General features: G+C 48.3%; 1 protein-coding gene across 1 annotated transcript in view; it reads left to right on the top strand.

Annotated features, from left to right (window-relative positions):
- Positions 1-15,248, top strand: part of DNAH14 (dynein axonemal heavy chain 14) — a 467,695-nt gene that overhangs the window by 207,553 nt on the left and 244,894 nt on the right. The window contains 2 exon segments of the mRNA XM_074947623.1: positions 3,997-4,086; positions 4,394-4,528. Coding sequence (XP_074803724.1) covers positions 3,997-4,086; positions 4,394-4,528 — 225 coding nt within the window.

Here is a 15,248-nt window from a genome sequence, read left to right as displayed (position 1 = left end):
CACCATCTCTATGAACCACTGGGTTTTGGAGATCATTCGAGTGGGTTATACCATCCCCTTTACCTTCATACCACCTACTTAGCCCCTTGCCCCTTCCCTCTTCAGGGACCCTTCTCATGAGCACTTATTGAGACAAGAAGTAGATCACAATTAGGGGCCATGGAACAAGTTCCAACACAACACAGAGAGAAAGGGTTTTACTCCCATTATTTCCTGACTCAAAAGGAAAATGGAGGTTGGAGACCTATACTAGTTCTGAGGAAACTCAACAAATTTGTCCACACCCACAGATTCAAAATGGTCAAACTGAACTCAATTATCCCAGCTCTGGAAGAGGGGGACTGATTCTCAGCCCTCAACATACAAGATGCTTACTTTCACATTACATCCATACTGCTCACAGAGAATTCCTATGATTCACAGTGGGACAAGATCACTTCCAATACAGAGTACTGCCATTCGGACTGTTGACAGCTCCATGGGTCTTTACCAAAACCTTAGCGGTGATAGCTGCTCATCTACGCAGACAGGGAATACTGATATTCCCATACTTAGATGATTGCCCACTAAAAGGTCCTACCAGGATGGAAACACTACACATCACTTGACAAACCATCTCTCTGTTTCACTCCCTAGGGCTACAAATCAATGAAAAGAAATCTACCCTAACTCCAGTACAACAACTGGACTTCATAGGCGTGCACCTGGACTCAGTAGAGACCAAAGCATTTGCTACCAATGCCCCGATTCACAGCGCTGACCTCCGTCATATCGGTGATCTCAGGGAGCCTGTGGGTGTCTGTATGCTCCTGCCAACAACTCCTGGGACATATGGTGGCCACCACTTTCATTGTAAAACATGCCAGACTACACCTGCGTTGCTTTCACAAAAGCACAACCTACACAAAAGACTCACACCAACCCCAAAGGGCCTACATTCACTACAGTGGTGGACAAACCCAATAAACAGGTTTCAGAGTAACAGCCGTGTTAGTCTGTATTCGCAAAAAGAAAAGGAGTACTTGTGGCACCTTAGAGACTAACCAATTTATTTGAGCATAAGCTTTCATGAACTACAGCTCACTTCATCGGATGCAATACTGTGGAAAGTTTAGAAGATCTTATTATATACACAAAAGCATGAAAAAAATACCTCCTCCCACCCCACTCTCCTGCTGGTAATAGCTTATCTAAAGTGATCACTCTCCTTACAATGTGTATGATAATCAAGTTGGGCCATTTCCAGCACAAAACCTGGTCCCCCACAGAAACACTCTTACACATCAACCTGCTTGAATTACGCGTGGTTTGCAATGCATGCCTACATTTCCTCCCCTTTATATGAGGTAAAACAATAAGGATCCTGACTGATAATGTTGCAGATATGTTCTATATAAACCGCCAGGGTGGGGCACATTCCCATTCCTTATATACAGAGGCCTTAAAACTATGGAACTGGTGCATAAAACACAACATCTCTGTTACAGCAGCATACCTCCCAGGCTGATGGAAGATGATGGCTGACATGTTAAGCAGACGGTTTTCCCAAGAGCATGAATGGGAACTGAACAACAAAATAATCCAACACATATTTCACATGTGGGGATCACCACACATAGATCTGTTCGCAACAAGTAAACAGGAAATGCCCAAAGTTTTGCTCACGAGCAGGACTCGGAGCATGATCCCTGGGGGACGCTTTCTCCATCAAATGGAGAGTTCCTCTCTTATCCACATTTCCATCGATACCTCTGATCTTCAGAGTGATGCACAAAATACAAACAGACAGAGCCAAAATAATACTCATAGTACCGACATGGCCCAGACAGACTTGGTTCCCTTACCTGTCATGCATGGTGATCTGCAAACTGTTCACTTTCCCTCGCCTACGGAATCTTCTCTCTCAGGACGATGGTCAAGTCCTCCATCCGGACCCGAAGAGACTTCACCCGAAGGCCTGGCTCCACCCCAATGAACTAACGTGCTCAGAACAGGTAAAACAAGTGTTGTTAAACAGCAGGAAACACAGCACACGCACTATCTACCTCCAAAAATGGAAAAGATTCTTCCTATGATGCCAAAACAAACAGCTGCAAGCCGAGCACCACTTCCACTAATCATGGATTATTTATTATCCCTAAAGAACTCAGGGCTTGCTACGAGCTTGCTTAGAGTTCACCTTGCGGCCATCATGGCCTTCCATCAACAAGTAGATGGGACATCAGTATTCACCCACCCGATTACTAAATGATTCCTAACAGGCATACAGAATGTGTGCCAAGCCAGCCGAGAACCCACACCAATGTGGGACTTAAATCTGGTTCTCAAAAGTCTAACCAGAGCCCCTTTCGAATCCTTAGCCACATGCTCATTACTTCACTTATCTGTGAAAGTGGCATTCCTGTTCGCGATTACATCAGCATGAAGAGTTAGTGAAATAGGGGTTCTCATGGCTCAACTCCCATACACAATATTCTTCAAGGATAAAGTCACACTTAGAATACATCCTAAGTTTATGCCCAAAATATCATCTTCAGTCTCAACCAACTGGCTCACTTACCTACATTCCACCTAGAACCACACACTAATGCTCAAGAGGCAATCCTGCACACACTGGAAGTGCGCCGGGCCTTAGCCTTTTACCTAGACAGAATGAAGCCATTCCGTAAATCTCTTAGACTCTGTATCAACAACAGAATGATCAAAAGATTCTGCCATATCAACTCAAAGATTATCCAAATGGATATCCAGCTGTAGCCATACATGCTATTCACTACATAACACTGAAGTCCCTCTGGGCATCAGAGCCCACTCGACAAGAGCTTTAGCTACCTCCACAGCATTTCTACACAATTTTCCTATTCTAGACATCTGCGGGGCAGCCAACTGGGTCTCTGAACACACATTCGTGAACCACTGTGCAATCACTCTTGGCTCCAGCTTGGATACATAACTAGGCGTCACTGTACTAGCCTCAGCAATTGACTCCACTCCCAAGTCCCTTCCATCCTCATGAGGGCACTGCTTTACATTCATGTGAAGTGGAGCACCCACAGGGACAACACTCGAAGAAGAAGAGAGGGTTACTCACCTTGTGCAGTAACTGAGGTTCTTCGAGATCTGTGTCCCTCTGGGTGCTCCACTACTCACCCTCCTTGCCTGTACTTCAGAGTTTGCAGTAAGGACTCTACAGTAGAGAAGGAACCGAGGAGTTAGGACACGCGAGTGCTAGTTGAATCGCCAATGGTACCATGAGATGGTTACTGCGCACGCACGTCCCAACCAGGCACTGGTATCGAAAATCTCTGATCAGCAGCGCCGGGATGCACGGACACCTGAAGTGGAGCACCCACAGGGACACACATCTGGAAGAACCTCAGTTACTGCACAAGATGAGTAACCCTCTCTTTTCATTTTCCATGATATTATAGTTAACATGTTTCATGTCTTAGGAGTTAAGATGTGTACAGTATTGTAATTCAAATAACTGGAAATTCTGAGCATGTGTCTTTGCCCATAGAAAATAAAGGAACTCTTTTATGAAGATCTGTGACAAGGTCATGACACTGAAGGACTAAGTAAAAGAAAGAAACTACTAGGTTAATAATTTAATCTGTTCCATTTTATCTGTCAATTTGAGCTGTGCTAAACCGGATACATGTGATATTTAAGCATTATAGTTGGAATTGCAATTCCAATCAGAGATTTCTTTATGATCTTGTTAATTGCATTCTAGCATGCATCAGAAACATTTGTATGTTCTTAGGGGATACAATAACCTATTTTATTTAAACTTTTTTTAGGAATATCAGCCCCTGGTATTGTGGAAATCACCTACTTTTCTAATTTCTTCAGCTGCTGATACTGCTGCCTTCCTAAAAATGTTTTCAGGAAAATGCATGTGCTGCCGAAGCAGTCACTTTACCTTTTAATTTCTTTTAAGTACTATTACTGTGCTAACTGTGTGATTTTTATTTTATTTTTTTTAAATCTTAGAAAGCAGTAGCTGTTGCAATGCAACAGTTATGTTTGCAGCCTTGGGAATCTCAGATAGAAAAAGTTTTACAGTTTCACAATCAAATTCTGGTAAGTACAGCAGAACATGTGTTAATATGACAAATGCCTTGAATTTGAGGTACAAGTCCAGAGATTCTTTGAAGATTTGTGACAGTATCCAAAAGATCCTAATATAATCACAAGCCTATTGAGAACTACAAAATTAATATTGTAGTAGAAAGAAAAATTATTTTTCAGAACAAAATCAAATTCATATCAGAATTCTAAAATTGCACACACGCTAAATCATTGAATTTTTTTTCTCATAGTCTATCATTTTAGGAATAAGCTCCAGTGCCACTTAGAAATGAGCTGATCTTTGCAAATGTGTTTTCAGGCTCGGGTTGGTGTGATGTTAGTAGGCCCTACAGGTGGAGGGAAGACAACTGTTAGAACAATTTTAGAAAAAGCCTTGGTAATTTTACCAACTTTACGTTTGGAAAAAATTTCAAAAAATGATGGTGTTTTGCAGGTAAGATATTTGAATATCTGCTCTTACATGTTAGTTTTAAGCTGCTGGGTTTAGTTTAATTTTTAATGTTGAAGGGCATTTATTTTAAAGCCTGGTTCATAATTCTGCATAGATCATAATTTTTCCAGCAAACTAATTTATCAGTAAAGATCCATATTTGTTTCTTTTTTTAAATTGAGTGCTTTGGGAAAGTAACACATTAATATCATTAATACCCTGGGGAGAGTATTTTGAAAAGTGCCCAAGAAAGTTTGATGCCTAACTTCAATTGTCAATAGGAGTTGGATGCCTAAGTCTCTTAGGCACTTTCGAAAATTGCACTCTGAAGTGTGGGGGTGAGAATAGCAAGTTTCAATGCAAGTTTCCTCACTACACTCAATCTTTGAGCCTCAATCCTTGACCTAGGTAGACCATCCCTGTGGCTGAGAGGTAATTTGTTCTTCATGCTTATTCATTCAGACCTTGGCCTGTCTATTGACTGCCACTAGTGCGCTCAAATATATCAGTGATATGGGTAGTTGTCTACTAGAAAACGGACTGAGACAACTTTTAGTAATTACAGACCTTTGCGAGATTTGAGCCAGTAATAACCTAGTAATGAAACACTTCATGTCTCATTACCAATTCCTTAAGTCATCTAGTCCCTTATTTATCGTTTAGAATTAATTAATCAGACATACACTTTTCAGCTAAGAAAACTGAAAGAGATCAATTTATATTTCAAAAAGAATACATACTTTATGCTCCCATTTTTATTAAAGAATGTCAATATCTTGCAGTAAAATTTAATTTTTTTAGTTAGCCTTTTAAATGTAAATTATTTTAGATAAGGGGTAACCCAGTAACAATATTGTAATTAAGAATTTATTGCATGATACTGAACCACAAAAAAAAAAGTCATGTATGGTGCAGCAGGACTTGGCAATGACAAATCTGGAAGTCAGTGCCACAAAAGATTTATGTAAAGAAGTCTGAAGCATAAATCACTCTTCTTTTTTTATACAGATATTTTACATTTAACTGCTAGTTCATTAAAATGATCTTATTCTAGTCTTTTGGGTAAGTATACATTTTTTAAATTGGCCAGAAATTTACTACTACTTTGAGTGATTGCTCATGTCCATTTCACTGTAGGTGTGTGCGCTTGCCACATGCACCGGTGCTGGAAGTTTTTCCGTCAGTGGTATCTAAAGCAGATGGGCTCTGGCGCCCTCTGAAGTGACGCACATATGTGCCGGTATAAGGACCGCTGCCGCCCCCCTCCTCTTCAGTTCCTTCTTACCGCCAGTGATGGTGCTGGAACATTCCCTTGCCTCGGCAAGTTTTTGACTCTTCCAGTGTTGTTTTTCGCTGTATATAATTGTTGAGAGTAGTTTCTAGTGTAGTTCTTATTAGTTCCCTTTGTGTAAGTATAGAATAAGTTAGTCTCCTATGAGATTTAGCCCAGGGACGATGCATGCCCCAGTCCCTGGGCTTCAAGCCTTGTGAGCGCTGTGAAAAACCTATGTCCATCAGCAGTCTCCACCAAAGCTGTCTGACGTGCTTGAGGGAAACCCACGTAAGCGACAAGTGTCCCATTTGCAGAAGTTAGCTGCGCACTAAAAAGGAGTGGGACATTCAACTTCGAGTGCTCCTTATGGAGCCAGCCAGATCAGATTCCACTCCAAGGACCTCCGCATCAGTGCGGAGTGTGGCACTGGCCCTGACATCCGAACGGCACCGATCCCCATCTCCAGTGCCTGCAAAGAAGCAGAAGAAACACACCTGGATCGGGCGGTCTCCCATGTCCCATAAAGGGAAGGAGAAAGCCAGAGGTGAGCAAAGACCCACGTGGTGCAGCTCATCCCCTCCAGAGTGCAGCCAGGCTGCAGTATCACCAGCTGATCTGTCGAGCCCCCTCCGGGACCTGCCCAACACCCTGGGAAGCAGCAGAGGCATCCAGCACCTGGTAGTGCTATCCATACCAGAGGACTTTCAGGCTGCTTAAGGACATATTGTCCCTCCCGGTGCTGCCAATGCCTGTGAGAAAAGTTGCCCGCTTGAGAGGCAATCCTGCCCTGGGGCCCTTAAAACGATCACCATCTGCATGGCACTGCTGCCTGGCACCACCACAGGTGGCATCCCGCCAGCAGTCTCCAGAGCTGTGCTGTCGGCCCTCCAACACAAGCCAGCTGGCCTGCCAGAGCTCCCAGCACCACTCCTTGGACTCTAGGCACCAGAGGTGGATTTACAGTAAAACACGGTGCCCTGGCACGGGGCACCCCAACAATAGGGGGCCCCGTGGCCAGGTAGCTGTGGGGGCAGAAGCTTGGTCCTGCAGGCTCCTGGAGTTCCTGCTGCAGGCTCCACACCCGCTGGCAGCCAGGCTCCCCGCTTCCCCGCCTCTTCCCTGAGCATGCTGTGTTTCCGACCCTCCCTCTCCCTCCCAGCACTGCCCCTGCTGCCGAACAGCTGTTTGCCGGTGCTCAGGTCGCTCTGGGAGGGAGGGGGGGTAGCGGGGCCTCAGTGCATTTGGGGGAGGAGGCAGGGAAGAGGCGGGGTGGAATTGGGGAAGGATGGAGCAAAGGCGAGGCCCCCGCAATCCCCCTACACATACCCCCCCGCCGTGAGCCGCTCAGGGCAGGGGACTGGGAGCACCCCCACGACCTCAGCCCACACCCCCACATGCCCACCCTGAGCTCCAAACGGGAGCTCCTGCACACACACCCCATTCCCACTTGCACCCCTTGCACCAAATGGAAGCTGTCCCAAGTAAGCGCTCCACACTCCAACCTTCCACCCCAACCCTGAGCCCCCTCCTGCATCCTAACTTCTGGCCAGACCCTGCACCCCCACCCCCAGCCCGCTGCTGCACCCTAACTCCCTCCCAGACCCTGCACCCCCAGCTGTGACTCCTGCACCCCCTTATACACCCTCAGCCCCCTGCCCTCCCTGACTCCTGCACCCTCCTCACACACACCCAGCCCTGACTCCTGCACCCCTCTCACACACCCACAGCCACCTGCACTCACTGACTCCTGCAACCCCTTCACACACTCCCAGCCCTGACTCCTGCACCCCTCTCACACACCCACAGCCACCTGCACTCCGACTCCTGCAACCCCTTCACACACTCCCAGCCATGACTCCTGCACCCCTCTCACACAGCCTCTTGCCCTCCCTGACTCCTGCAACCCCCTCACACACACCGTGCCCTCCCTGACTTGTGCACTCCCTCACACCTCCAGCCTCCTGCCAACCTGAGTCCTGAACGCCCCCACATCCCCACCTGCACTCCTTGCACCAAATAGGAGCTGCCCCAGGTAAGCGCTCCACACCCCAACCCCCTGCCCCAGCCCTGAGCCCCTTCCCGCACCCTAACACCTGGCTAGACCCTGCACCCGAACCCCCAGCCTGCTTCTGCACCCTAACTTCCTCCCAGACCCTACACCCCCAGCCCTGAGTGGGCCCCTCCCACACCCTAAGTCATGGCCTGACCCTACAACCCAATGTTTTTTTACATTTTTTATAAAGTGCTCTTATCCAAAGCGCTTTACAATAGTTAGCTAACGGTACAAACAATATTTGGAAAGATCATTAAGTGGTCTGCTGAGACCTTCAGCGATTTTCAAGTGGTCTCTGGAAAAATAAGTTAGACTACAAAAACAATCAAGGTACCTCACTTTATTTTCATTTACTTCCGATTACTTATAGGAGGAGGAGAAAGAAAAAAAGAATGTAAAATGGGGGTGGGGCGGGAGATAAGAGAGAGTGTTGTTTTTCTTGGCTGGGTCCCAATAAGGGGCGACAAAAATGAAGCTGCACACAGCGTCCCACTAACTCTAAATCCGCCACTGCCAGGCACCATTCTCCAGAATCCCAGCGTCGTTTGCTAGCTATCTGGCACAGACCTCCCAAGGCACGCCAGCAGTCCCCAGTGGCCCAGCACTGGTCTCCTGAGTGTCTGCATCACTCTCCAGCCTCATGGCACCAATTCCTTGAGTCTCAACGCCAGCCTCTAGATTGACAATACCGGTCTCCAGCAGCCCGACGCCAATCTCTGAAGTCATGATGGAGGTCTTCGGGCTCCCGGTCACTGGAGCCCTGGCACCGTTTCCAGAGTGTGAGTCATCTATCACTGGGCAACCATCACTGATCCACTGAGTGCTGTCACCAGAGGACCCAACAAGTTCTGACATGCCAGCACCAGTCCCCAGGGGATGAGCACAGGGACGGCCAGCATGGAAAGGGCAAAGAGGCGGTAGTGGTACCACCTTGGTCCCCAAGACAAGTCTCTTCCTCCTCAGACTTGGAAGGCGAGGAGCTCGTAGTGCCCGCGGGCCAAGGTCACCTGCCAGTTTCATCAGGATTTCCCCTGGGACTGCCAGCAAGCGCTTGGCCTCAGGGCCAGTGGACGGCTCCATGGCAGTTCTGGAACCCTTGGGGGTTCCCTCAGATATTGGAGCACGTGCAGTGATCAGTCTCAGGGACGTCTGAGAAGCGATCGGCGACAGTCTCCCGTCCACCCCAAGACTCAAAAGAGGAGTCAGAGCAGGGTGTCCAGGGGTAGTCAGCCTCAGCCAAGGATCCCCCGGCAGCGGATATGCAGTTGATCGACCCACCTGTGCCCACTTCCTCATCCTCTTCACTTGATAAGGCGTTGACGGGGCCCTCCTATATGATTCCCCAGGACAATGTCAAAGCTCAGCAGGAGCTACTTAAGAGTTGCAGCAAACCTGGGGCTGCGGGCCAAGGAGTTGTCCGAACCTTCGGACACCCTATTTGACATATTGAGTGCAGCAGCCCCTTCTATGGTGGTTCTGCCTGTCCACGAGGAGGTGGTAAAGTTAATCAAGGCCTTGTGGCAAATTCCCTCCTCCCTGTCTTCCCGCCCCCCCCCCATCTCCAAGTGGGCAGAGAGGAAATATTATGTCCCAGCTAAAGGCTTCAAATACCTTTACACCAACCCCTCCCTGAGCTCTTTGGTTGTATCCGCTGCCAGTGAGCGTGACAGGCAGGGGCAACCTGGTTTGACCCTTAAGAACAAAGATGCAAAGAGGCTCGATATGTTTGGCAGAAAGATTTATTCGACTGCCAGCTTCCAATTGTGGGTGGCCACCCACCAAGCCCTGCTTGGTGGATACGATTATAACACTTGGCAATCCATGGCCAAGTTTTTGGACTCTTTGCCAGAGGGCTCTAAGCAGGAGTTCCTGGCCATTCTCAAGGAGGGCAAGACACTGGCGAGGGCTGCTCTCCAAGCAGCCTCAGATGCAGCGGTCTCCGCAATCAGGACGATGGGTTTGGCCATGTCCATGAGAAGGGCGTCTTGGCAACAGGGATCCAGGCTCCCAGTGAGGGTTCAGCAATCAATCCAGGACCACCCCTTTGATGTCCTGGCGCTGTTCTCGGACCAAGCAGACAACAGATTGCATGGTCCAAAAGATTCCCCGGCTACATTGCGCTTCCTGGGTCTTCACATGCCTGTGCCTGCAAGAAAGCAGTTCAAACCGCAGCAGACCCAGAGTTTCGGGAGCCAGTCCAGGTTGGAGTGCTACCATAAGACGGGCCAGGGCTATAAGTGCCACGAGGGCCAACCGCTGACCTCCTCTGCTCAGTTGGGCTCCACTCACCACCAGCCGGGTAACAAGCAGGCATTTTGAGGGTGCACCCAACAGTAACCTCCCAGTCTGCAATCGGGATCCAATGCCGCTCCTGCGGGTGGGAGCCAAAGAGGATGTTCCCCAGCATCTGAGAAGGAAAGAATTTTACTCCTACTGTTTTTTGATTTCAAAGGCCAAAGGGGGGTGGGGGGGTCTATGTCCCATTCTCAATTTGTGAGACCTCATCAAATATCTCAAGAAGTTGAAGTTATGCATGGTCTCCCTAGCCTCCATCATCCCTTCCCTGGATCCTGGAGACTGGTATGCCGCCCTTGACCTGAAGGACACTTATTTTCATATTTCAATTTTTCATGGCCAAAGAAGGTTCCTATGGTTTGTAATTGGGCAGACTCATTACCAGTTCAGAGTGCTCCCATTTGGCCTAGCGACAGCACCAAAAGTGTTAACAAAGTGCATGGTAGAGGTCGCAGCCTACCCCAGACATAGGGGTATCCAGATCTACCCATATCTCGACAACTAGCTTATCAAGGGCCAGTTTAGGGAGTATGTCCAGTGCAGTGTTGCGGTGCTACAAGCCACCTGCCAAGCGCTGCACCTGTTGATAAATGAACAAAAATCAACATTGGTCCTGGTGCAGAAGACAGTTTATCAGACCAGTCTTCGACTCTTCCCAAGCCAGAGCATTCCTGCCAAAAGCCAGGTTTGGGGCAATATCAGATCTGATTGCCCAAGTCACCGCCCACCCGCTCACTACAGCCCAGCTCTGTCTCAGGCTGCTAGGATACATGGTGGCATGCACTTACGTTATCCAGCATGCAAGACTATGGCTCAGATCCCTCCAGATGTGGCTGGCATCACTTGGCAAGCTCCTCACTAGCCCGCCACGGTTACTTACTGCCCTGCAATGGTTGTCCAACCTGGATTTGGTGTTGGAAGGTGTTCCATTTGCAACTCCACAACCTACAGTGTCCCTGGTGTCGGATGCTTTCGACCTCAGTAGGGGAGCCTCAGTACACTCAGAACTCATGGTCTATGGTGTCAAGAGGCGTTGTCGTTGCACATAAACATCAGAGAGTTCAGGGCCATCCGCCTGGCTTGTGTAGTGTTCCTTCGCCATCTGTCTGGTTGTGTAGTGCAGGTATTGACAGACAACACAGCCTCCATGTTCTATGTCAACAGACGGGGGAGCTCGATCATCGGCCCTTTCTCAGGAAGGGACTTCTATATCCAACATGCTATCCACCTGGAAGCCTCCAACTTCCCTGGCGTCTGCGGGTCCTTTTTTTCTCTCACCACGCTTCGTCCCTCCACGTGGAGGTTGTCAAGATGCTCTTCCAGAAGTGGGGAGCTCCCCAAGTGGACCTATTCACCACCAGACAGAACAGAAAATGTCACCAGTTCTGCTCTCTGCAGGGTCTCAACAGTGGCTCGTTATTCAATGCCTTTCTCCTGTCATGGATGGGCGACCTGATGTATACCTTCTTGCCAATATCACTGATCAGCAAAGTCCTCTTGAAGGTCAAGACAAGACGGGAGTCATTATGATAGCCCCAGGTTGGCTTTGCCAGCATTGGTTCGGCACGCTCATGGACTTAGCGCTAGTAGCCCCGTGGACACTTTCCAACTGCTCGGACCTGCTCTCTCAGGATCATGGACAATTACTGCACCCGAACCTCGCCTCTCTGCACCTCACAGCGTGGATACTGTGTGGCTGAATCTTGAAGAACAAGCCTGCTCTAGTCAGGTCTGGCAGATTCTTTCAGAAAGCAGAAAGGCCTCCACCAGAGTGACTTACCTGGCAAAGTGGAAGCGCTTCTCCTGCAGGGTATCGGAGCAGAATATCTTTCTGGTCCAGTCGTCTCTACAATCCATCCTGGATTACCTCTTCACTTTAAAGCACCAGGGTCTTGTCTTTTCATCGATCAAGGTGCACTTGACGACCATATTGGCCTTCCGCCCTCGCATCCAGGGTCGATCAGTATTCTGACATGAGATGACAGTCAGGTTCCTGAGAGGCCTTAACACTTTTCACGCCGCTTTGGGATCTAGTTCCCCAATGGGATCTCAACCTGGTCCTCTCCAGGCTCATTGGCCTTCCCTTCGAGCCTCTGGCTTCGTGCTCTCTTTCACACTTATTGTGGAAGATCTCATTCCTTGTAGCTATTACATTGGTGAGGCAAGTCTCTGAGATTAAAGCTCTTAGAGCCCCCATACACGGTGTTCTACAAGGAGAAGGTAAAACTGCGTCCCCATTCAGCCTTCCTGCCAAAGGTGGTATCGCAGTTGAATGTCAACCAGGATATCTTCCTCCTGGTATTCTGTCCAAAGCCTCACACGTCCCATGAGGAGAGGCATCTGCACACCCTAGATATCAGGCATGCCCTGGCCTTCTACCTGGAGCTCACCGAGCCCTTCCGCTGATCTACTCAACTCTTCATTGCAGTGGCTGACAGATTGAAGGGCCTCCCAGTGTCTTTTCAGAGGATTTCATCCTGAATCACTACATGCATCCGAACTTGCTAATAGATGGAACAGGCTGTGCCCTCCCAATAATGACAGCTCATTCCACAAGAGCTAAGGCATCATCGGCTGCTTTCCTGTCGCATGTCCCCATCCAGGACATCTGCAGAGCCACGACATGGTCATCGGTATACACCTTCATGATGCACTATGCCATCACCCAGAAGGCCAGATATGATGCTGGCTTTGGCAGAGCTGTGTTGCCGTGGACACTCCATTAACTCTACCCGCCTCCGGAGGTACTACTTGGGAGCTCACCTACAATGGAATGGACATGAGCAAGCACTCAAAGAAGAAAAAACGATTACCTTTCATAACTGTTGTTCTTCAATATGTGTTGCTCATGTCCATTCCATGACCCACTCTCCTTCCCCTCTGTTGGAGTTCCAGCAAGAAGGAACTGAAGGGGAGGCCAGCTGTGCCCCTTATACCAGCACATGTGTGTGCCATTCCAGAAAGCACCAGAGCCAGTCCCCTATGGATGCCACTGAGGGAAAAACTTCCAGCACTGGTGGATGTGGTGAACACATACACCTACAATGGAATGGACATGAGCAACACATAGAATATCAGGGTTGGAAGGGACCTCAGGAGGTCATCTAGTCCAACCCCCTGCTCAAAGCAGGACCAATCCCCAACTAAATCATCCCAGCCAGGGCTTTGTCAAGCCGGGCCTTAAAAACCTCCAAGGAAGGAGATTCCACCACCTCCCTAGGTAATGCGTTCCAGTGCTTCACCACCCTCCTAGTGAAAGTTTTTCCTAATATCCAACCTAAACCTCCCCCACTGCAACTTGAGACCATTAGTCCTTTTTCTGTCATCTTGTACCAGTGAGAACAGTCTAGATCCATCCTCTTTGGAACCCCCTTTCAGGTAGTTGAAAGCAGCTATCAAATCCTCCCTCATCCTTCTCTTCTGCAGACTAAATAATCCCAGTTCCCTCAGCCTCTCCTCATAAATCATGTGCTCCAGCCCCCTAATCATTTTTGTTGCCCTCCGCTGGACTCTTTTCAATTTTTCCACATCCTTCTTGTAGTGTGGGGCCCAAAACTGGATACAGTACTCCAGATGAGTCCTCACCAATGCCTAATAGAGGGGAATGATCATGTCCCTCAATCTGATGGCAATGCTCCTACTTATACAGCCCAAAATGCCGTTAGCCTTCTTGGCAACAAGGGCACACTGTTGATTCATATCCAGCTTCTGTCCACTGTAACCCCTACATTCTTTTCTGCAGAACTGCTGCCTAGCCACTTGCTCCCTACTCTGTAGCAATGCATGGGATTCTTCTGTCCTAAGTGCAGGACTCTGCACCTGTCCTTGTTGAACCTCATCAGATTTCTTTTGGCCCAATCCTCTGATGTGTCTAGGTCCCTCTGTATCCTATCTCTATCCTCCAGCGTATTTACCACTCCTCCCAGTTTAGTGTCATCTGCAAACTTGCTGAGAGTGCAATCCACCCCATCCTTCAGATCATTAATGGAGATATTGAACAAAACCAGCCCCAGGACTGATCCTGGGGCACGCCGCTTAATACCGGCTTCCAACTAGACATGGAGCCATTGATCACTACCCGTTGAGCCTGATGATCTAGCCAGCTTTCTATCCACCTTATAGTCCATTCATCCAGCCCATACTACTTTAACTTGCTGGCAAAAATACTGTGGAAGACCATGTTAAAAGCTTTGCTAAAGTCCAGTAATAACATGTCCATTGCTTTCCCCTCATCCACAGAGCCAGTTATCTCATCATAGAAGGCAATTAGGTTAGTCAGGCATGACTTGCCCTTGGTTAATCCATGCTGACTGTTCCTGATCACTTTCCTCTCCTCTAAGTGCTTCAAAATCGATTCCTTGAGGACCTGCTCCACGATTTTTCCAGGGACTGAGGTGAGGCTGATTGGCCTGTAGTTCCCCAGATCATCCTCCTTCCCTTTTTTAAAGATGGGCACTACATTAGCCTTTTTCCAGTCATCCAGGACCTCCCCCGATCACCATGAGTTTTCAAATATAATGGCCAATGGCTCTGCAATCACATCCGCCAACTCCTTTAGCACCCTCGGATGCAGTGTATCCAGCCCCACGGACTTGTGCTCATCCAGATTTTCTAAATAGTCCTGAACCACTTCTTTCTCCACAGAGGGCTGGTCACCTCCTCCCCGTACTGTGCTGCCCAGTGCAGTAGTCTGGGAGCTGACCTTGTTCGTGAAGACGGAGGCAAAAAAAGCATTGAGTACATTAGCTTTTTCCACATCCTCTGTCACTAGGTTGCCTCCCCCATTCAGTAAGGGGCCCATACTTTCCTTGACCACCACCTTGTTGCTAACATACCTGTAGAAACCCTTCTTGTTACTCTTAACATCCCTTGCTAGCTGCAACTCCAGGTGTGATTTGGCCTTCCTGATTTCACTCCTGCATGCCTGAGCAATATTTTTATACTCCTCCCTGGTCATTTGTCCAAACTTCCACTTCTTGTGGAAGCTTCTTTTTTTGTGTTTAAGATCAGCAAGGATTTCACTGTTAAGCCAAGCTGGTCGCCTGCCATATTTACTATTCTTTCTACACATCGGGATGGTTTGTTCCTGGCAACCTCAGTAA

The sequence above is a fragment of the Natator depressus genome, chromosome 3, assembly GCF_965152275.1.
Source record: "Natator depressus isolate rNatDep1 chromosome 3, rNatDep2.hap1, whole genome shotgun sequence".
Classification (NCBI taxonomy): domain Eukaryota; kingdom Metazoa; phylum Chordata; order Testudines; family Cheloniidae; genus Natator; species Natator depressus.
The sequence above is the reverse complement of the archived record's forward strand: the minus strand, read 5'-3'. Positions and strand labels throughout refer to the sequence as shown.